Source organism: Asterias rubens, chromosome 22, assembly GCF_902459465.1.
Source record: "Asterias rubens chromosome 22, eAstRub1.3, whole genome shotgun sequence".
NCBI classification, from domain to species: Eukaryota; Metazoa; Echinodermata; class Asteroidea; order Forcipulatida; family Asteriidae; genus Asterias; species Asterias rubens.
The window spans coordinates 1,492,190-1,515,664 of record NC_047083.1 but is presented as its reverse complement, the minus strand read 5'-3'; the positions used below and the strand labels follow the sequence as shown (position 1 = coordinate 1,515,664).

Below are 23,475 nucleotides of genomic sequence, written 5' to 3'. Positions count from 1 at the left end.
TAGGGATTTTCTCCGTATTCGGTCACTTTGTGCATAACTCTCTCGGTTACGTTAATATCAAATCCAACGGAAACCAAGTTTCAAAGTCAGCATTCCAGGTAAAAATGTTATTCCCGGCCGGATGTGAGCCCCACACAGCTACAAATTTTCCATTTGAGGGCGACACTGAAGTTACTTTTTGTCAAAATTTGACAACGATTCAGATGTCTTATAAATATAAGTATTAACTCTTTTTATGAAAGACTGTCACACGTTGTGCATCGATTAGGAACCCGACCTAAAGTGTAACTCATACCAGTATAGCGATACATCCTATACCCATGTGTCGTCATCCTCGTGATCAGTGTTTGCATTCTAGGTGTTCGAACCCGCGGTGTCGGGTCTCGTTTGGGGAGGAGGTAACGCTTGAAAAACAATACCTTGCCGTATGGCGAGGAGGTGAGCCGGGGGTGGATGTTGGTTACTTTTTATAACCCTGACATAAAAGGAGGTCTTAGGTTTCTTTAAAGTATGTTTCAGAAATAAGTTTTTAAATTTTCATTTCTTGTTATGATTTCAGTCCAGAGGGCCCAATGCTGGAATCTCTTGAACGACCCTTCAAGTGTGTCCAAGGCCAAAAATTTTCGAATTATATTTCTTGTAGGAAGACAAAGGATATACCGACTGTTGTTTTGTGTTTTTCAACTTTAACTAGGGGAGAAATCTTCAAATTCGATCGGAGAACGTAGGTGACTTTTTATAGATTTTGTGTGAGTTCATAACTTCCCCCAACAAAAGAAAACAAACAATCAAACAAATACCCCAATACATAAGCAAAAAAACCAACACCTCAACAACTGAACAAGCATAAACAAACACTCAGTTAAATAGTTAAACAAAAACATAAAAACAACATAAAAAAAAAAAAATTAACATAAAATAAACACCCCATCAGCACCTAAACAAACACCCCATCAGCACGTAAACACACAAACAACCGTCAGACACCTATACGCAACACCCCAATAAAATTAGTATAAAAACAAACCCTCTTTTATTTGTAGACTGTGTAAACCAAAGTTTTCAACGGACACTGACAGTCAGCAAAATTGTCATCAGGGCCAAGGAAACAACCCCCAACTCCATTCCAACACTGCTAACTGGAACAGGACCAAATAGAGCTGCTAAGCACAAACATTTGCTTAGCATGACATTTGTTCCTTGATAAAAACAGGATTAACAACCAAATTTTCAGTTGTTGCATATTGCTTGTTACTGGTGTTCAGCTTTCGTTTGCTTATCCTGACAATCACGTGAAAATTTGGTTGGTAATTCTGTTTTTATCGAGGCAAAAATTTCATGCTAAGCAGCTCTATGAAATTGGGCCCTGGTCATTTGTCTGTAGTGAGAAATTGACAGAAGGCTGTATATTTATTTAAAGTGGTGACATTTATCAAAACATGTCACCGTACTTTTTGCCAGATGAGGCGTCTCATACAAAATTGACTATCCATACAGACATTTAATATCATGCACAAGTTTGACCTTTCGCCCTCGACCGGTTTACGTGTAGATCTGTATACTGTTTATGCACAGGCAGATATCCATGTGCAAGTTAATGTAGGCAGCTATACATGTACTTCTATTATTGTACATGTTCAGTACATGTTATTCATGGTTTGCAGTGCAACATTACGGCGTAGGCGTACGGCAACCATTTAAAAAGAGGCGTGGTGCTAAAGGTAGGTTCATATAATGACTCGATGATAATTTGCAGGGATATTTTCAGTTACTAGTGTTTGTATCAACAAAAGGTCATGTTGCCGAACTCTTTAATCTGAACGTTTATGCAGAATGCACAATAACAAGTTTTTTTCTGTCTGCGTATTTGTAGTAACCGTAGAAAGTATAAGCGTAGAAAGTCACTCATAACATGGAGCAAGAAATAAAATAGTACGGTGTTCAATTCAGTCATGAACATGTATCACAACAGTGTGTTATAATATAAGTTCGTTCTAGCACACATAAGAGTATGAGGTATGAGGTATGCAATTGTAGAAGACTGAAATATGTATCCATGTGGATTGTTATTTTCCCTTTGTCACAGTAAGCTGTACTGAACATTTTCCCCGTATAGACTTTGTACACATTTTCTTTGTGCAGGATCCCAATCTTTACAAAGTCTCTTATGGACAATCTTTTAGTTTTTGCCATTTTTAAAAATATGTCCACATGGTATCGAAAATATTTCTACATGGTCTCCAGGGAAAAGATGCAAGTGCTCCGAATTGCCGAATACAGTTACGGCTACGTCTGTTGCTAAGTTTGTGGATAAGGAAGTACTTTATACTATAACGCATGATGACGCGGGAAGCCGTAGTCGTTGATGTAAGCCGCTAATTCATACAGCCTACCAGCACTAAGTAAATATTGCACATCTGGGAAATCCCAGGTTTTTCCCAATACGTACATGTACACAGTGTTGACGCATGCGCGGGTGTGTCATTGTATCTGTTTAGTTCAGGCCATAGGGCCGGCTAGGGGTTAGAGCACAGATTCATCGAGCTGAAAGTCATGTCCGTTGGTTTGCACGAATTGAACACGACACTCACGAAATCTCTGCAGGGTCAGTTTCATTTTATCATTTTTTTATTAGACTACAATCATACTCATAGGCAATTTCTTTCTTCTAAAAAATCGGGAAAATTCGAAACAAGACCCAATCACAAAGCAGAGAAGTGCGAAATCCCAATCGTGTCATCGTATCATCGGGGACTAATAGTATTTCGTTATTATTATGAACTTGGTTTCAACTAAAAACAAATTTAAACACACCACATCTTCACAACCTGTGAATACAAGATTCTTGAAACTAGGCAAGGGCCAATGTTAATAAAAAAAATTAAAAAATAAAAAAAGAACATGGAAGTGGTATATGCAATTTGCGACAGATCCTTGATGAATTGGCAAGATTTCAAATACACATTAGCACATGACCAATGATTCAAAACCACAGTAATGGGCACGCAAGTTCACGGATGTAGCCTACCCGGAACAAAGTCACAAACAACAAAATAATACAGGCAGCCGTCAGAGTGCAAAACAGAATCTATAGCATTTATAATAACGTTTGGTCTACACTATTAAAAAGCACACCACAATGACACTCTGACTGTGCATGAAGGCACTGTAGTATTTCATGTTTTAAATTCAAGCTGCCCCGTCGATCGCCAACTAACTTTCCAACAAACAGGGCCCAATTTCATAGAGCTGCTAAGCACGAGTTTTGCTAAGAATGAAATTTCTCCCTTGATAAAAAACAGGATTACCAACCAATTTTCCGTTTGTAGCACATTGCTTGCTACTGGTATTCAGTTGTTGTTTGCTTGTCCTGAAAATCACGTGGAAATGTGGTTGGTAATCTTGTTTGTATTAAGGCAAAGAAATCATGCTAAGTAAATTTGTGTGCGTTGCAGCTCCATGAAATTGAGCCCTGTTCTTGTCAATCATAATTGTGTGTCAATTGCCGACCATGCCAATTAGAAAGGCTAATTGGACTAAGACCAAAGGGAAGAGTAAGTTAACAACTCATCTTTAATAACCCTTTTCCTCCGCAGTAATACTTCCACAGTTCCCGCCCTTTTGTTCTTCAGCAAGTATAGTTCATCAGAGAGTCAGGATGGCAATTTTACTTGCTTTCTGGGCCGCGTGTTTCCTTTCTATAACAAGCCATGGAAGGGTGGCTGCTGCCGAAAACCAACACATCTTACTTTCTAAGAACAGCAGCCATGTTCCCATCCCATGTGTTGGTCTCCCACCGGCCGAGAGACCGAGTCTTCTGTACTGGTTTATCGGTGAGACGTGGGAGGTAGCAAAGGAATCGCTGGTACTACGCTACTCAGCTCCGAGCGCCGGCCAGAACTTTACAGAGAGTGACCGCTACTCGGTCTCACATGGCTTTGGCCTGGTCATTGGACAACTCGACACGACCGACAGTGGACGATACTGGTGCCGAGTTATCCGGTCAGGTGCGGAGAGCATTGAATCAGTTGACGTCACAGTTGTTGTTAAAGGTAAAGACTTGTGTTCCGACTCTCAGACATGAAAGCACAAAATACTATGCAACTATTAAAGGTGTTTTTTCTTCTAATGATTGTTTTGCAACTTCGATGACCAAAAATAGACAAATGTTTACAGGTCGCCATTGTGTGCTTGTGTTGAGTCACATCAAGTGAGGTAACTGGTTTCTTGACAATAAAAATAATAATATAAAAAAACCTGCCTAGGCCTATAAGTAGTCTTTTACTCGATTTTAATAAATTTTAATTTTCAGATTTGCGTTCCGGTCCAGTGATATGGTGGAACCCTTCAACAAAAGCTTCAGTTTCCGAAGTCGATATAAAGAAACAACAGATACTAAACTGTTCGGTCGATGACGTTTACCCGAACCCTGATTTAACATGGTCTTTCATTGGTTGCTGTTGTAGTAATCAGTCAATGGAATTATTCACGTCCAATCAGCGGTCGACCTACGACGTATTCTCCAAAACTTATCGAGTGACGAAAAGGGCGCATTTTGGCGCCTTGGATCTGAAGTTGGACGATAAATGTGAGTTCAAGTGCGTTGCTAAGGGAGTAGCAATCCACAACGGGTCGTCCGCTACCGCTGTTGAAATCTTTGCCACAGGTGAGTTGAAGTGAAATACGGTGACTCAGAATAAAGGGCGCCACCTAGCGTTTGCCAATGGCGAGTTATATAAAACGTTGACTGATTTCACTGTCATCGCACATGGAACTTATCGCAAATACTCGGTACGCGCACAATAGACGTGGAATGAGGTGCATGCTGGTCTAGCTAGCTACCAAGTTGGTCGCTAGCTAGACCAGCATGCACCTCATTCAATAGTTGGCGCTTGCGCAATGGTATTTGCGAAAAGGTCTATGGAGGTGTTGTTGTCTTCTCTTAATTTTAATTTTGATTTCCTTATGACCTCGTATTGCATTCTCTGTTATGTTCCAATCTTGTTTTCGTATTTAACGTTTTTAATGTGTTCATGTACAAAAAGTTTTTATTCGGCCTTTGGCCGCGACTACATTTTTTAATTGTGAATTAACCGGAAATCACTGTGAAATGTTTCTGTTCATACCATGACCGAATTTCAAAGCGCTGCCAAGCACAAAATGTGCTTAGCTTGAAATTTCACCCTTGATAAAAACATGATTACCAACCAAATTTCCACGTGATTTTCACGACAAGCAAACAACAGCTGAAAACCAGTAAGAAGCAACATGCAACAAATTAGAATTTGGTTGGTAATCCTGTTTTTATCAAGGAAGAAATTTTAGGCTAAGCAAATTTTTAATTTTTTTTTTTTTTTACCCAAACACCCGATGTGTGTTAGCACTGTGTACTCAGTAGGTTCCCGAGTCATGTAAAGAAAAAGAAAAAAACAGTGCTAACACACATCGGTGTATGGGTAAAAAAATATATATATATATTCTTTATCCCCGATGAAAATTTAACATTTATTATAAAGCAAACTTTTGTTTGAAATTGGGCCCATGTCATTTATAGCTCAGCAGCCAGAATCCAAGTCGACCAGTACAACCACAATTTTCATCATTCTAGCGGTCATCTTGTTGGTATGCTTTATAGCATTAGCATACTTCGTGTGCAGAGTGTTTCTACCTCAACGACGCATCGTCAAGTACAAAGGACATGAACTACTGAGAAACCAACCCACAGGTAAACATAGATTCTGGTTTTGTCGATTTGTTTTAATTAAAAAAAGCTTTAAAGGGGCACTTGGATTGGACAAGTTGGCAGTATAAAAAACATTTGTAACCGTTTGTTATGCATATGGTTGGAAAGATGTTTTAGAAGTAGAATACAATGATCCACACAAATTTGCCTTAAAATTGCGTGGTTTTCCTTTTGCTTTGCGAACTAAAACTGTCGGCCATTTATGGGAGTAAATTTTGACTCCCATAAATGACCGACCGTGTTAATCGATGAGGTAAGAGGAAAACCACGCAATTTCGAGGCATAATATTGTGTGGATTACTGTATTCTACTTTTAAAACATGTTTCCAACCATGTGCATTTTATAGCCAATGGTTACAAACGCTTTTCAAAGACCAACTCGACCGATCCAATGCAACGTGTTCCTTTAATTCTTCCTGGTTTGTTTACTGTCTGTTATTTTACCGAATAAAATGAACCTTTTAAGTTGTTACCCTTTTAAACGATGTTGGTGTTACCCCCTCTCCTAATAGGTACACCGGACGAGAAGACGGGACTCTTCATGGAAATTAACCCAAAAGAAATGGAAGATATCACAGGTAAGGGTCCTGGGGTGGATTTCACAAAGGTAGTCCTAACTTAGGACCAGTCCTAGGTAATGCTAAGAGATAGGACCAGTCCTAAGTTATGATGAGTTACTAGTCCTAACTTAGGACCAGTCCTATCTCTTAGCATTGCCTCTATTTTTAAGTGAGATACCGTTAAGTCCGGACGTGTCGATCGGTGTGCTTTGTGTGTCTTCAAGAAAACAGAGCACACGTTTTGAAACGTATCTCTCACTTCCCGATCGTCTTAGAAACACCTTGTTCAATTTACCATTTATGTATCAGCTTTAATGCTTAATCTTTAGTTTTTGTTGAATATAAGCAAAGCGCGATTTTCACAAAAATACGTAATTTAACTCGGTCCTCTTGTGTTCGTTTCTGGTTTCAAAACACAAATTGTCAGGAAGTTTGAACAGAATTCTATTCCGCTTTTCCTCATTGTTTTTTTCTCATTTCGTCTCCCTTACTTTTGCTATACACTGTTATTCTGCTTGTTTAAGGCACTGGAGACCTCTGACAATTGTCAAAGACCAGATTCCAACTTAGTGTGTATCCAAACATATGCATAAATTAACAAACCTGTGAAAACTTAGGCTGGTCATCAATATTGGTCATCGAATTTGCAAGAGAATAATGAAAGAAAAAACACCATTGTTATATAAATTTCAGATGCATAATAAAAAGGCTTCAGTTGAAGTATTTTAATATTCGAGTGAGAAATCACCTCTTTCTCAAAAACTACATTACTTCAGAGGGAGCCGTTTCCTACAATGCTTAATACTATCAACAGCTCTCCATTACTCGTTACCAATTAAGTTTTTATGCTAACAATTATTTTCTGTAACTACCAAGAGTGTCAATGCAAAGCGCAGTGATACAGCTTTGTATAAAGAGCACTATATATATTTTCTTTTGTATTGTATTGACCTTGGCCCAATTTCATACAGCCTGGTATTAGGTAAGCACACAAATTTGCTCAGCATTAACATGAAATTTCTTCCTTCGATAAAAACAGGATTACCAACCAAATTGCCACGTGACTTTCAGGATAAGCAAACAACAGCTGAATACCAGTATCACGCAATATGCAGCAAATGGAAATTTGGTTGGTAATCCAGTTTTAAATCCAAATTGTTGTGCTTACAGGCTTTACGAAATTGGGCCCTTATAGCTCGTCTTTCATAACTTTCATTTCATTTCTTTTCAGCTGAGGGAAATACTCAATGGTCTTCAAGACGTAGCCTCGAAGACTACAGCGGTTTATTCCAAGGATCCGAACAAACAGGAGACATTGTGGGGGTGGTTGGTAGTGATAGTCAGGGCCTTTTACTTGCAACATCGAAAGCAGTCGTCCGCTACCCAAACAAACAGGAAGCTAGACCAGAAATCTTCACGAAAGACAAGTTTTCAGGAAATGTGACGAACATAGTCTTACACCCTCAAAGCGAAACTTTAATAGTGGTTTTAAAAACAACTGACAAAAAAGTCAAAACAAGTTTGCTATATGTTGACATGAACTCTGGCAATTACGGAGAGCCGGTCGAGTTGACTAAGTTCACCTCCCCAAAGGTCACCGTTGATGGCGCTGGTGCTATCTTTGTGGGCGAACTCGATGGTAAAAGATTGCTGATGTATGAAATACACAACAAAACCCGCGCAGAGTACACATTAGATATCGATAAAGAGCTGCAAAATATCGCGGCATACGGTTGGAAACATCTCTTTGTCGTGAACGGAAAAGACACCATAAATAAGTACACCTTTAAAAGAACTCCTGGTTGTCTCAACATGTTGAAAATCCGAGATTGCATAACAATTTCTCCTGCTCAAGAAACAGGGCTGGGTGAAATCGTAATGCACAACCACCAACTCTACGTGGTGAACGGTGTTCAAATACTCGCATACGATGTCGAGGTATTTGAAAAGCTTCATACATTCGAGACTGGCTTCCAAGATCTGCAAGGTTTATGCTTCTTCGGGTTGAATGGTGTGACTTTGTATAGCGATAAGCGTGTCCAGGTTTATGAGATTGAGAAGAAAAAGGAAGAAAATGGACATTCAAGTGCCACGGTGTGAGATTAAACACAGATAATTTGTTGACAATTTGTTGACTATTATCCAAAACAGTACAAGTTCATGTCACATTGACATCCTTTATGACAATTAATACCTTTTGGACACTTCGTAAACCCTGTAAGGTACTTGTAAATTTGTGAACTTTTTTTTTTCTGTTCCGAAAGTGTATAATGGCTTTAAGACAATTTGTTTAAGGAAAATTAAAATAAATAAACAATATTACCTGTTTATAGTAAGATAAGCTTACAACTAACTTTACACACTTGACTGAAAAACAAAAGCTCTTTATGATTTCAACATGTATAAAGCAATGTAAAGCATCTACAGAATTGGTAGGGTAACAAACTAGTAGAATAAAGAAAGACAATTCTCTATTAGAGAACAAACTCTACCTGGCAAGTAGATACACGCATGATGTAATACCGCAAACCAAATATTCATTGATTTCCTCAAATCCTCCGTACCAAACTTCGTTGTTTAGTTTTAGTCTTAAAGGAAGTGGACAGTATTGGTAATTACTCAAAATAATTAGACTTGGTAAGGAGTAATGGGAGATATTGATAGTATAAAACATCGTGAGAAACGGCTCCCTCTGAAGTAACGTAGTTTTCGAGAAAGAAGTAAATTTCCACGAATTCGATTTCGAGACCTCAAATTTACAATTTTGGGTCTCGAAATCGGCATCTGAAAGCACACTGAATACCAAATTCGTGTGACAAGGGTATTTTTTCTTTCATTATTATCTCGCAACTTCAATGACCAATTGAGCTCAAAATGTTCACCGGTTTGTTATTTTATGCATATGTTGAGATACACCAAGGGAGAAGACTGGTCTTTGACAATTACCAATAGTGTCCAGTATCTTTAAAGCCTTTTTTATTATGAAGTTCATACCATAACCATTTTTTCTGAGAAAGTATTTCCATCTGAATTGAAGTCATAGTAAGCCTTTTTAAACATGCAACAACTGGTTTTGGTTGTTCCAAACTGTTTTTAAATGCAAGCAATCTGATCAACTTATTGTACTACTGCGAATGTTGCATATTATTTTACAAAAACAATTGTTTTGTGTTTTTTCCCTTCCCCTTATCGTCGTCTCGAATTCTTGCCAAATAATTACTGAAATAATGATCGTCTTGTAGCCACTTTGTTTTTGTACATTCAACTCAGTCACAGAAACTGAGGTCGGAAGGACCCGAAGGAACTGTATTATAACGAGCATCTCACAATACTTTGTTATCAAAATAACCGTTACCCTTGAACTTTTTTTTCTTTGACCTTTTTACTCGGTTAAATACCGACTAAAAGCATTTGTACTAAATTCCCAACATAATTGATCGATTTGCTTTTTTAATACTGGTATTTGGCCTAGCCGTTATATTACTTAATACTTACCTTACCTACTCGTCTATGTTTTCTAATATGTATTGTTTGTATAATTGCTGTCCCTTTGTTTACTTCGCATACATGTTCTGCTTCAGAGTAATAATATATACATTGTTTAACCATGGTTAAGGCAGTGGACACCGTTGGTAATTACTCAAAATAATTACTAGCATAAAAACGTACTTGGTAATGAGTAATGGGGAGAAGTTGATAGTATTAAGCATTGTTAGAAACGGCTCCCTCTGAAGTGGAGTAGTTATCAAGAAAGAGGTAATTTTCCACGAATTTGATTTCGAGACCTCAGATTTAGAACTTGAGGTCTCGAGATCAACCATCTAAACGCACACAACTTCGTGTGACAAGGGTGTTTTTTCTTTCATTATGATCTCGCAACTTCGACGACCTATTGACATTTTCACAGCTTTGTTATTTTATGCATATGTTGAGATACACCAACTGTGAAGACTGGTCTTTGACAATTACCAAGTGTCCACTGCCTTTAACCATGGTTAAACCTCTACGTAGTTAGCTAGCGTAGCAGTTAGTATTTTTTATTTATTCGTCTATTTAGTGCTGTTATCCTGTTTTGTTCTGTAATCTTGTAACGGGCACATCCGCCACAAGCCTCGGCTTTTAGGATGATGCCTCCATGTGATATGAATGTGGAAATACATGTATTATTGATTGATTGAAGTTTCTCTTAATTGAACATAAAACATATTTCTTGTAATATCTGGACTTAGCGAGATTCATTTTGTTTACTCAAGGAAATTAAAACGATGAAAACATCAACAAATACATGTGCCTTTGTTTCAGTGGACTAGTTTAAAGACCCATGACACTATTGGTAATTGTCAAAGACTAGCCTTCACAGTTGGTCTATTACAGAAAAATTGGAGAGCCCAAAAAAATAGATATAGTGAAAATGGTCTCGAAACCAAATTAAAAATAATTAGTAAAAAAAATTACTTCTTTCTCGAAAACTTCATTACTTCAGAGGTAGCCGTTTTTCAGTGTCCTATACCCTCAACAGCTCTCTATTACTCATTACCTAGTAGGTTTTTATGCTAAGAATTATTTCGAATAATTACCAAAAGTGTCCACTGCCTTTAAAGCCAGTGTCCCTGACTGTACAACCAGAATAAATGAAACCAAACAAAAACCTTCCTCACCGAGGCTTTTTTCGACCAAAGAAACTCGACCTCGCGAAAATTTGATCCACCACTTTCGATGCAAGTCAAGTTTATAATTTCACTTCTAATTTAATATTTTCCCTCACTTCCTCGAGTGCTGTTTTACTTTCTTCTCTCTTTCTGTATTAATTATCAACAGAAAATGAAACAAAGTTTCTTTTTAGCTGTATTTGTTTTTCCAACATGGTTTTTGATACAAAAAATAACAAACGACGTAAATTCAACGGTACAACTTATTACAACAACTGCGTAAAAAGACCATTTCAAACAGTTTGACTCCGGAGGTAAGATGACCAATCACGGAAAACTGTTTCTCGTTTTGGCGGTTTCAATAGGTGAGTAGAAACTATACATGTGGGTGTGTTTAATGTCCGTTGTTGTACTTGATGTCCACAAAAGGGCAGTGGGCACTATTGGTAATTACTCAAAATAATTATTGGCATAAATACTTCCTTGGTGACGAGTAATGGGGAGAAGTTGATGGTATAAAACATTGTGAGAAACGGCTCCCTCTGAAGTGCCATAGTTTTCGAGAAAGAAGTAATTTTCCACGAATTTGATTTCGAGACCTCAGATTTAGAACTTGAGGAGGTCTCGAAATCAACCATGTAAACACACAACTTCGTGTGACAAGGGTGTTTTTTCTTTCATTATTATCTCGCAACTTCAATAATCGATTGAGCTCAAATTTTCACAGGTTGGTTATTTTATGCATATGAGATACACCAACTGTGAAGGCTAGTCTTTGACAATTACCAATAGTGCCCACTGCCTTTAAAGTCTAGTAAAAACAAATTCCCATCTTAGTCAGAGCTGGTTTTTCCTTTGCATTTAGGCCTTTGTTCAGGACTACGTGTACGTTACAGTACATGGCACTGGACACTGTTGCTAACTGTCAAAGACCAGTCTTCTTACTTGGTGTATCTCAACATATGCGTAACATAACAAACCTGTGAACATTGTAGCTCAATTGGTCATCGAAGTTGCAAGAAAATAATGAAAGAAAAAAAACACCCTTGTTACAAAATTGTCAGTGCCTTCAGATGTCTGAGAAAGGCCTGAAGTCTTTCTCAAATTCAAAAAGTTTAGTGAGAAAATATCTCTTTTCAAAAACTACGTTACTTCATAGTGAGTCGTTTTTTTGAAAGTTGTAAAGTTGTATAACTATCATCAGCTCTCCGATGCTTGTCATTTGTTGTGCCAATGTATATTTTCGTCAATAAAACCAGTAAATTAACCTGTGTTTAAAGCCTACCACCATTTGAAAAATCTTAAAGTGGGTAATGACCCCATTATCACAGTTAGCATGTGGATGTACGTAGATGATATGATATATGTTAAATTTGTATCGGGGATAAAGAATATTAATTTTGGTTTTTACCCATACACCGATGTGTGTTAGCACTGTATACTCAGTACTTTCCCGAGTCCTGTGAAAAAAATATCACAGGCATGTTACTCGGATGGGATTCGAACCCACGACCCTTGCAATTCTAGAGCAATGTCATACCATCATGATATGGAGAACTAAAGCGGGAGGTGTTTTTTCCATGTACATAATTGTACAACCACGTGGATTAATTTTGTCTAACAAGTCTTATAAAAAGGATATGGGTAATTTTTGTAACATAAAACACAATGTCCTCAGATGTACATTAAACTCACACAGTTTGAAGATAATGATGTTAGAAGGCTCCTCTAAAATATATTACTTGCTGGTAGATGTAGTTTTTGAGAAATGAGTAAACAATGTCACTAAAATACGTTTTCAGACTAAAATAGTTTTCGTGACTTGTTTTACTCATTTCTCAAAAACTACAGCACCTCAGAAAGTGATTTTAAGGGAAGCTTTCTACCATCATTATCTTCAAACCGTGTCAGTCTAATGTGAATCGGTAGACATTGTGTTTTTGTCCTACAAAAAAGAAATCAGACCCTTCAATTATGACGACAGAAACCCCTTTTTTTTCTTTTTCTTTTCAGGACTCATTGTTCAGCAATCCCATGGACAAAGGCCGAATCTCACAGGTATTTTTTTTGCTTTTTTGCTTTTTTATTTTGTAACTAATAAGTTTATTGAGAGATGTAACGTGTCAATTTTATTTTTAATGAAGTATTTTTTGTAAAGAGTTCTAGTACTTTTGCCCTCGAGAAAGACTTTGCTTGGGTCGAAACGTCAGGCCATTAACTATTTTTTGAGTTCTAGTACTATCAGTCAAATATGACTATATTTTTTAAATCGACAAATTGAGATTCATTCGAGGAGCAAAGTCAACATGAAAAACAAAGCAATCGAAAATGAACAATTCCTGTTTTCCAAAAATCTGTTCAAGGAAGTACATCTGTTGTGGTTCTGCTTAGTTTTTTTTCTTTCTATCATAATCCAACCTCGATTTTTTATATGAGGAAGGTCTATATAACACGGCATTGCAAACAACAGATTTCCAGCAAGATTTGCTAACTTCATACTAGCTAGTTTTAACCAAAGTTTTACAAACATTATAACACCCACCCACACACACAAAAAGATGGAAGTTGAAACTTCAGCTGAAATTATGCTTTCGTATTATTACACAAACTTAATTAATAATTTAAGGTTGAATGGCCGGACTATAACTGGCACCCCATTAGAACAATTTGACAAACATAGAGCACAAATGACATGTCATGTTTACAACTTGTGACTTGTATCCTGGGTCCAGTTTCATAGAGCTGCTAAGCACAAAAATTTGCTTATAGAATGCAATTTCTTCCTTGATAAAAACAAAATTACCAACCAATTTCAGACAACTGTTGAGCAATATTTCTGCTGACGCAGCTCTGTATAAATGGGCCCAGGTCAATTCCGTATGATAAATGAGTTTTCGGATGGAAAGAAATCAACTTGTCCTTTTGACAATTATTCATTGACTAAAAGTACTATTTTCTATGTGTGTGTTCTCTTTAATTTAACTCAGACCCATGCAGTGAGTTGCAGTTGACGATGAACACTTCGGTGTTGGAAGAGGGTCTACCTGTGCGGTTCTTTTGTAGCAGCGAGGGGTGTACCGGTTCAAAGATTTTGTACATTGATGGGGAAATACAATCATCGAACCAGCCAGATTCTCAGTGAGTGCCATGTTGAAAATTTACCCCCGGGAATTTGGTGGTGGGGCTTGGCCGGTCTTATTTCAGCTAGATGTCTTATTTAAGTAGATGTAGTGTTTGAGAAAAATGGAATCTCTCACTAAAATATTCGGACCTGAAGTCTTTTATTTAGGCATCTGCAAGCACACAGATTTGTCCGACAATGGCTTTTTTTTCTCATTATTTTCTTGCAACTTCGATGACCGATTGAGCCCAAATTTTGTATGTGATAGGAGTTTCACGAGTTCCCTTGATGGGAAGACCATCTTAACACACAAACAAACAACATTTTGTCAATCACGTGGTGAAAATAGCATATACATCTGTGGCCAGGATGAGGAGCCTCAAAGTTGGTAGAAAAAAACTCATGGCTTGTTTGTAACATTATCTCCCATTATGTATCTTAGCTTCCCATCCTATGTAATTGAACCACATCCATCTATTCAGTACTTGTCTTATTTATTTTCAGCTTGAACATTTTGTCGCTTTTATTACGAACTCGCTGTGTCATGTCTTATGTTCATCTGTCCTTTTGTCTGTTTGTCTGTCTGTCTGGTTGTCTTGTTTTCTTGTCTGTCTGGCTGTTTTTTACAATCTCATGCTTACCAAAACGGCCCCGTATAGAGTATACTCTATTCATTTATATGTATTATAAAGTGTTACTTAAAGATATGTGTTGCTTTTAGTCCGTAATAACTGTCGTTATTCTTTTATGAGAGTATGGAAAGAAATGTATTTTTGTAATCTTGAATTCTTCATCTTTGCATTTCACTGTTTTTTTTTTTTTACTCTCTCGACAGAGATAGTGAAACAGTTTCCCTTGATCTGATTCCAACTCGAAATCAATCTGGATCAGTGCTTGAGTGTAGACTGTTATCATTCATTGGCAGTCACCTCGGTAGTGCCAACCTCACTTTGAACATCAACTGTAAGTTTGAACCCTCCAGTTGTTTTTTCTCAATCAGTAGTAGCAAAAATAAGTCACTCTCAATTGTCAGTGCATGCTATTTTATTTTGATCATCATCATCATTCGGCAAAGACTTGCGTCCTCCAAATAAAACTGAAAGAAAAATGATGAGCCTTTCCGTCGGTTATCTTGAAAATGTGCCGTTTCTTTAGGTGTACGTGGCTGAACGGAGCCTGTAAGGCTTGGCCCAAAAGGAACTCACCGCTTTGAAAAAGCCCTAAACCTTCATCTGTACACACAACTCGACACAAAATACTCATTATTTTAAGTCATTAATGCTGAGAACTGACAACTGTCTGGTACGTTTTTGAGTCACTTAAGTGCTATTCACACGGCATCAATTTAACTGGGGTCCCTTGCTTCAATTTAGCATGGTTGTAAAATGTAGCAATGTTTAGCGGGATTTTGCAGAGCACTTGGACAGTGTAGGCTAAGTTGTTGTCCTTTCACACGAGGTACATTTGCAAAATCTTACAACCATGCTACAATTTAGCAAGGGACCTTTGCTAAATTACTCTCATGTGAAAGAACTTTTAGGCACGCGTCAGTGTAGACAAGCTGAAATATTTATAATTTGTTTCACTTTTTACTAGATCCGCCTGAAACCGTTTTCATGACGACAGAGTCTGGTGCCTGCAGGGGTACAACTTGTGGCATGACAATTGTCTTATGGGGGGTCTACAGTTTCACCTGCCAGTCTCTGTCGTCGAGTCAGGCTTACGGGTTCCGATGGGCCATAACCTCCAAAGATGGCGACGTGATTGACATTCCAGATTCAACACAGGGTAAGTAGGATTTGAAATTTTGGATGGTGGAAATATGATTAACATAAGGTTTGCGGCAACACCGCATGTACATAAGTAGGATTTGAAATTTTGCATGGTGGACATACGATATAGTAAGGTTTGCAGTAACACCATGTACATGAGTAGGATTTGAAACTTTGCATGGGGGAGATACAATCTAGTAAGGTTTGCAGTAACACCATGTACATGAGTAGGATTTGAAACTTTGCATGGGGGAGATACAATCTAGTAAGGTTTGCAGTAACACCATGTACATGAGTAGGATTTGAAACTTTGCATGGGGGATATACAATCTAGTAAGGTTTGCAGTAACACCATGTACATGAGTAGGATTTGAAACTTTGCATGGGGGAGATACAATCTAGTAAGGTTTGCAGTAACACCATGTACATGAGTAGGATTTGAAACTTTGCATGGGGGAGATACAATCTAGTAAGGTTTGCAGTAACACCATGTACATGAGTAGGATTTGAAACTGCACGGTGGACATACGATATAGTAAGGTTTGCACTAACACCACGTACATGGATTTGAAACTTTGCATAGTGGTAATACGATATGGTAAGGTTTGCAGTAACACCACGAACACGGATTTCAAACTTTGCATGGTGGCAATACGATAAAGTAAAGTTTGCAGTAACACATGTACATAAGTAGAATTTGAAACTTTGCACAGTGGTAATACGATAGAGAAAGGTTTGCAGTAACACATGTACATTCTGAGTAGAATTTGAAACTTTGCATGGTGGAGATACAATGTAATGTTCTTAATTACAGAATCACAATCTGAGCATGACGGGGGTTGGAACGGAGTGAGCAGAATCACACTCAGGGCACAGGCTAATTACAATGGGAAACGACTGGTGTGCAGCGTATTGTACCCTGACAACAAAACGTACCAGAAGTTAACAGTCACTGTTGCCGTAGAAAGGAGTGAGTGTAGGACTGTTCAACCTTGTTCCCATTTGTTTTTTTCGTAATCGGCGGGCACGACATGGCGCGCTGCCATATTCTGAACGAGGGTGAAAATCTTGGTAGTTATCCAAAACATCGAATACGTTATAGAAAAGCATCTACACCACCAGACATGTTGTCAATAACTATTTAGTTTCAATCGATTGTTGTCAAACCAACAACTTTCCAAAATCTCTCCTCTCTGACACACTAAACAACCTCGTACCCAAACAAGGACACATCCCCAGCACTGCTCATTAGTCAGCGGGTGTAATGGCAACAAGCCACTTCGGAATGTCAGTGGCGCATGTATGTTACTGCTGACTACGGGTTTCGTCTATCTCACGCAACCTTTTGACAATACCCGCTGGTGTTGTCAAAAGGTTATTGGAGATAGACAACATGCGTTGTCAGCAGTAACAGACATGCGCAGCTGGAACTCCGAAGTGGCTTATTGGGTAGGGTTGTTTATAACAGAAAAGTGGGACTTTGCACCATCCCAGGCCATAATCTCAAACCTAAAATCTTGGAGGTTCGAATCCCGCACTAGCCAAATATATTTCTGTTGGTAAAGCACTTTCACCACAATGCCAAATTCAGAGGTTCGACTGCACTTTCTTTCAATGGGAGACTTTCTGGGACGATAGAGGGCAGCAGACTTACCGGGTAAATCCATTGTTCTCAGAATTATGCGCATGTTCAGAACTACGTAAACAATGGAAATTTACCCGGTATGTCTGCTGCCACCTAGTGTTGGAAAGTCTCCTATTGGTTTTTCAACTCATGTTAACCTTTACAGGTATTTTGATACTACTCTCTGTGGCGGCAATACTAGCCCTGGCCGTTTTCTTAATTTGCGCATTCGCTGTATACGGTGCATGCAAGACCATCAAATTCAAATGGAGCCCTGCCCGTGACGTCACAGATCTGAGTCGTCTAAGCGTCATATCAAAAAAGGTAGGGATTCTCTTTTGGAGATATCGGGTTATGTTAATAGCTTAATCTAGTCTCAATATTTGTCAGATTACTACTACGCTTCCCATTTTTGATACTTTCCGCGTAAACAAAAACTGCCAGCCAGTCAAAACAAATTACAAAAAACATTTTCCATTTTTCAAATCCCGGTCTCACTCATCGACACACAAAATACACTTGAGCAGTCTGAGTGATGTTTCAAGCTTTGCATGGTATTTAGTGGGGAGTAACTTGTACAACTTGTTGATAAACATTGTGTTTAAAGGAACACCTTGCCTTGGATCGGTCGAGTTGGTCTTTGAAAAGCGTTTGTAACCGTTTGTTATAAAATGCATATGGTTAGAAAGATGTTTAAAAAGTAGAATACAATCATCCACACACATTTGCCTCGAAATTGTGTGGTTTTCCTTTTACTTTGGGAACTAACAATTGACTCCCATAAATGGCCGACCGTGTATATGTCGACGAGGTAAAAGGAAAACCACGCAGTTTCGAGTGATACTTGTGTGGATCATTATATTCTACTTTTAAAATATCTTTCTAATCATATGGATTCCATAAAAAACGGTTCCAATCGCTTTTCAACGACCAACTCGACCGATCCAAGGCAACGTGTTCCTTTAATCTAGAGCTCCTTTAAAATGACTTACTCTGAAAGCAACGGTAGGTATAGTCTTAAAGTTTAAAACCTTGCTCGTCTTAAGTATAGTCCTGGAGCAAATTGTTGTGGAAATGTGAGGTAGTCGTAGCGATCTGAAAACTCGATCACAAGTTTGAGTCTCTTTATTTTTTACCGATTTTAGAGGCTGTCGAAGAAATGTTCGGTGTCACTGGACATTCTCAACCAACCCAAGACGTTTAGGGACAACTTTCCCCGGGAGCGAATCAAGATGCTGAATGTTCTTGGCGAGGGGTCGTTTGGTGTGGTGTACATGGCGATTGCAGATGGCATCTTAGAAGATGGCAAGAAACACACTGTAGCTGTGAAGATGCTTAAAGGTAGGGCTCAATACACTCTCAAAACTCAATACTCAACACTTGTCATTTTATGATTCAAAGGAGGGCGCTATCAGAAGAAGTTGATAAGATCCCAATTCTTATCATCTTTCTTCTTGAAATCAACAGTATCATTCTAATATAGAATTTACAAACTGCTTCCACAGCTTCGGTGTCATCTAATGACGTGTCAGGTTTCATGAAGGAACTGGATGTGTGTAAGACGCTTGAACAGCACCCACACATCATAGAGTTGCTGGGTTGCTGTACGGATAAAGGTAATTTGTATTTTATCAGATTGTGGTTAAGTCGTCTCTGACATAAGTCTCAAGTTCTTAAAGCAATAGTCATTGAAAGGTGGGCTCGAATCTCATATGTTTGTGCGCTCGTCCATCAGACCTAACCATAAGTTGCTTCCCTTCATCCAGGTGTATTATAATGCAGATCTTTGCACAGGGTGAGAGGGGAACCCATTTAGTGCTTACATCATGTCGTGGCCGAGCGGTCAAGCGCACTTGTCTCAAGCTCTGGTATTCTGGGGTGGATTTCACAAAGGTAGTCCTAACTTAGGACTAGTCCTGGGCAATGCTAAGAGATAGGACCAGTCCTAAGTTAGGACCAGTAACTCATCCTAACTTAAGACTGGTCCTATCTCTTAGCATTGCCTAGGGCTAGTCCTAAGTTCTGTGAAATCCACCCCTGACTAGCAGAGTGTGGGTTCGAGTCCCAGTGGTGAAACATGTGTCTTTAAGCCATACTGTTAAAACCACGATGCTTCGTCCTTCGGGTGAAACGTAAAGTCGTTGGCTCCGGGTGTTGTGTAACATTCTTTTCATAATCTTTATCGCTTAATCTCAAAGAGCCTTTCTGCTTGATCTTCGAGTTCGCATCCAAAGGAAACCTTCAGAGTTTTTTACGAGATAAGAGAAAGTCCTGGTCTGCTTCCTCGCCCTGTGATTTGACCTCTGACCTCATTCTGAAGTTTGCTCATCAGATAGCTAGTGGCATGGAGTATCTATCGTCCATGCAGGTGAGTCGGGGACTTTTGGTCGCATTCCTAGTTTCACGTTTTGAGCATAAACAAAGTGAGGGGACCAGACCAGTTTTCTGGTATGTTTAAAAAAAAAACAGTTTGTATTTCTCTTGAATGGAACGTCGCATTGCCAGTTACAATAGTATGAGCTTTGACAGGAAGTTACAAACTTGCAAGCATGGGGCCTGATTATTTTGCAAACAAAATTATTTTCTACAAAGTCACACATTTTTTAGGAAACTCCATCTGCTTTGTCAGAATTGGGTAAACATTTCTCCTGACGATGACTAGAGCACGTCGAAACGTTGAGACCAATTCAAGAACTGACTCCGCGGTAGTACGGTTAATCACGATCCTATACGCTAAAATAGTAGTCCCAGCGGATTTTCTGTTCCTTCGATCCGCCCGGGTAGTAGTTAAAAGGCAGGACAGTTCTTTTCAGAACTGAGAAGTCTCCCGAACATCCGAACATCTACTCCGCGGTAGTAGAATAAAGCAAGACAGTTCTGTAAGAACGAACTCTACCTGGCAAGTATATACACACATTGTGTTACCGCAATTATATAACATTTTTTGTTCGTCTTCCTTTAGATTATCCACAGGGATTTAGCGACACGTAACATCCTACTGACTGAGGATCTGACTTGCAAATTGTCAGATTTCGGATTTTCACGAGACGTTCTTTTCGAGAACCTATATGAAATGTCCTCAAATGTGAGTAAACGTCTAAAGATTAAGTACAGATGACCGAATAAATGTTGGAAAAAAATGTCCATCCTCGAAAAAAATATTGTGTCTGAATTATACAAAAGACCCCAAAATAGTCTAGGTTGTTTCGACCGCAATAAGTACCGACCCAGACCACTCTATACGCCTCGCTTAATATGTATGCATGATGTACGTCACAATGCAAATTCAAAACGAGGCGATGGGCGCAGCCACTGCAAGTGATGGGGGACGTGCGCCCATAGCCTCATTTTGGGTAAGAATTATGACGTCATGCATAAATATTAAGAGAGGCGCATGCTCAGATGCACAAACGACCTCTGTGCAGTGTGAGACTTGTGGACGGTTCTTTTTCACAGTTCTCGTCAGTATAGTACGCGAGCAATTTGAACGTGAAAAAAAATGTGTCATTTCTAGGCGACGTCATCACTTTGGGCTTATTTCATGCTCACGTATGATGTCTGCACATACGTACCTATCGTGAGAAAAGGTAATTTTACGTATGCTTACAACGTGAGATTTTTACAGCAAATTGTTTTGACGTTCACGTTCTTGCTCAGATAACGCGCGGCCAAACCTCCCTAAAACTGGGCATGTGTGCGCACGCTCCGAGCCGCATAAAGGACCGTAAGTCTCCCATTGGTTAAAGCTAACAATGTGTTATTCTTTGACATTCCCCATCCATGCCAGGGTGATGTCCCGATCCGTTGGATGGCCATCGAGTCCATCGTAGAGAACAAGTATACAACAATGTCAGACGTATGGTCCTATGGAGTATTACTGTGGGAAATATTCACCCTGGGTAAGTTACCGAAAGGTCAAAGTTTACTCTAATTTATGAGTCCATAAGATCCAAGGGGTTACGGCTCAGTGTTGTGTTTAGATAGACTGAGTCAACAATTATCAACTTCCAAACAGTTGCAGTCTCACACAGCCAACGTCGGTCCAAAGGACACTCCCAGTGAGATCGACCCCACTATCGTCACTACGTTAGAAATGTGCTATCAATGTCTCCTCAGGGGTCGATTTTACAAAGGGTTAACTTAGGACATAGTCCTAGGAGATGTTTAAAACTTAAGGCTAGTCCTAAGTTAGGAAGAGTAAACTCGTCCTAACTTGAGATAATACCAGTCTTAACTCTTTGTGAAATCCAACCCAGGCACCTTTTGGGGGTCAGTATAGAATTGACGGTGCTTCAGAACAGCCATTGATCTTTAATACAGTTTTTAAAAGTATATACAATTATTTTATTTTTATTTTATGTTATTACCTTCCACAAAAACATAAAAAATTACATTGGTGCAAAAGGGAAACCCCGAACAGGCACACAGGCCCACTAAATCGGGACCCTTGTTTACTACACATCAAAACCGAAAGACAAGGGACAAGCACAACTACAGGCAAGCAACCGAAGAAAACAAAGAAAATAATACTATAAAAAGCAAAATTCTGCGCAATTTGCTAAGATATTTCTTTTTTTCTCCCCCTCCCCCAATTGTTGTGACAGGTTCACATCCCTACCCGGGAATGGACGTCAATAACGTCATCAGAGCTGTACAGGATGGGCTCCGCCTACCAAAACCATCTCATTGCAGTGATAAACTGTAAGTTTCGTTCACTCTAAAAACTCCTTGGCTCAGAATAATTGACCCGAACGGCGATGGCGGGATCTTTCCATATTATTTAGTATACTTTCTCATATTTTGGAAAGTGCTTCAGAGTGACATATCATCCCAATGAGAATGAGAAATTATCTTAGTTATTCCTCAAAATAATTTGTTGCATACACAACACTGGGTGAGAATACTGGTTCTTGACGATATGTACAAACGTGTATATTGCCTTTAATGGTTAAGAATGTTTAGCACTGTTTTAAAAACCATATTTTTATGATTGTTTAATTAAAGGTACGATTTGATGAAGAGTTGCTGGTCACCAGAACCCTCCGACAGGCCAGACTTCTTCAAGTTATTGGAGATGACGCAAAAAATGGCAACTTCTGCTCATGTGAGTTCAGTATATTATTTCGCCCACAAATAAATTATAAAATTACTACTCACAAATAGAAACTGAAAAATAATTTGAGGTTTGTCTGTTTTTTTTCTTTTATAGAGCTTTCTTCAGATGTCGAAGTTTGTTCCAGATCAATACGAATGAGGCTTCTAGAAATCCCCCCCCCCAACAGAAAAAAAAAGTTTTGCATTTTGATATGCCTTGTTCTTTGGCTGATGTATAATATAAGTATGATGAAACTTTGCATGTTGGAAATACGATAAAGAAAGGTTTTCTGTAACACCATGTAATGATTATCTGTAAATGTGTTTTTTTTTTTTTTTTTCTTCTTTTTTTTCCTGTAGTCAGGGTATTATAGGCTCAGCGTTCAGGTAGAAAACAGGAAAGGCCAAAAACACTTGTTCGTTATAAAATATTGGTCAGAATTATATGTAAAAATTAGGACAAAACCTTTGTATTAAAAAAACATATGGTGGGCCTTTGTTAGTGACTCAGCCATTTGCAACAGAAAGTATGTCGTTCCTTTAATAATTGATTTTCCCTTTAAACCAATATGAACAAATTGGATCTTGCTTTACTGAAAACAAACTATATCAAATAAACTTGGTCATTTTACAAGACCTGGGATGCCCTGGCTAACATTGGGTATTATTATAAGTTGCCGCGCTCCGAAATATAATGTTAATAATAACAAACGATATAATAATCAACATAAAAGCAGTATCTATAAGTAATCATTTAGTGTCATTTACGTGGGCGCCTCCCTTGCTCATTAATAACATGTAAAATGTATATTAATTTATGATAATGTATAATAATATTATCAGTGGTTATAGCGCCCTCATACAACCCGATTTTGTTTTTCACTCTGCATTTCTTTCTTTTTAATATTTATA

The 23,475-nt window shown here is 38.5% G+C and overlaps 2 protein-coding genes across 3 annotated transcripts; both read left to right on the top strand.

Moving 5' to 3' along the window:
• Positions 1-1,651: 1,651 nt before the first annotated feature.
• Positions 1,652-8,968, top strand: LOC117305355. Of its 2 annotated transcripts, none has more exons than XM_033790223.1 (6): positions 1,652-1,721; positions 3,597-4,052; positions 4,313-4,666; positions 5,555-5,725; positions 6,256-6,321; positions 7,535-8,968. In XM_033790223.1, the coding sequence occupies exons 2-6, from the start codon at positions 3,659-3,661 to the stop codon at positions 8,401-8,403; spliced, it is 1,854 nt and encodes a 617-aa protein (XP_033646114.1). In that variant the 5' UTR covers positions 1,652-1,721; positions 3,597-3,658; the 3' UTR covers positions 8,404-8,968. The 2 variants fall into 2 exon arrangements, with proteins under 2 accessions (XP_033646114.1, XP_033646115.1); XM_033790224.1 differs by lacking the exon at positions 1,652-1,721 and adding an exon at positions 3,283-3,392.
• A 2,119-nt stretch (positions 8,969-11,087) lies between these two features.
• LOC117305207 (fibroblast growth factor receptor 3-like) lies at positions 11,088-23,427 on the top strand. The gene is made up of 15 exons (XM_033790025.1): positions 11,088-11,317; positions 12,966-13,010; positions 13,940-14,090; positions 14,909-15,036; positions 15,670-15,861; positions 16,660-16,815; positions 17,636-17,793; positions 18,615-18,810; positions 18,975-19,085; positions 19,668-19,837; positions 20,432-20,554; positions 21,257-21,368; positions 22,074-22,170; positions 22,474-22,573; positions 22,679-23,427. The coding sequence occupies exons 1-15, from the start codon at positions 11,272-11,274 to the stop codon at positions 22,721-22,723; spliced, it is 1,830 nt and encodes a 609-aa protein (XP_033645916.1). The 5' UTR covers positions 11,088-11,271; the 3' UTR covers positions 22,724-23,427.
• Positions 23,428-23,475: the final 48 nt, after the last annotated feature.

What these genes read in the sequence shown, in the direction of transcription:
- LOC117305355 (XM_033790223.1), top strand. Translation starts at nt 3,659, where the DNA reads ATGGCAATTTTACTTGCTTTCTGGGCCGCGTGTTTCCTTTCTATAACA. An exon ending in CGTCACAGTTGTTGTTAAAG is followed by an intron (nt 4,053 to 4,312) that starts GTAAAGACTTGT and finishes TTTAATTTTCAG; the next exon opens with ATTTGCGTTCCGGTCCAGTG. An exon ending in ACTGAGAAACCAACCCACAG is followed by an intron (nt 5,726 to 6,255) that starts GTAAACATAGAT and finishes CTCTCCTAATAG; the next exon opens with GTACACCGGACGAGAAGACG.
- LOC117305207 (XM_033790025.1), top strand. Translation starts at nt 11,272, where the DNA reads ATGACCAATCACGGAAAACTGTTTCTCGTTTTGGCGGTTTCAATAG. An exon ending in CATTCCAGATTCAACACAGG is followed by an intron (nt 15,862 to 16,659) that starts GTAAGTAGGATT and finishes TCTTAATTACAG; the next exon opens with AATCACAATCTGAGCATGAC. An exon ending in GTGGGAAATATTCACCCTGG is followed by an intron (nt 21,369 to 22,073) that starts GTAAGTTACCGA and finishes TTGTTGTGACAG; the next exon opens with GTTCACATCCCTACCCGGGA.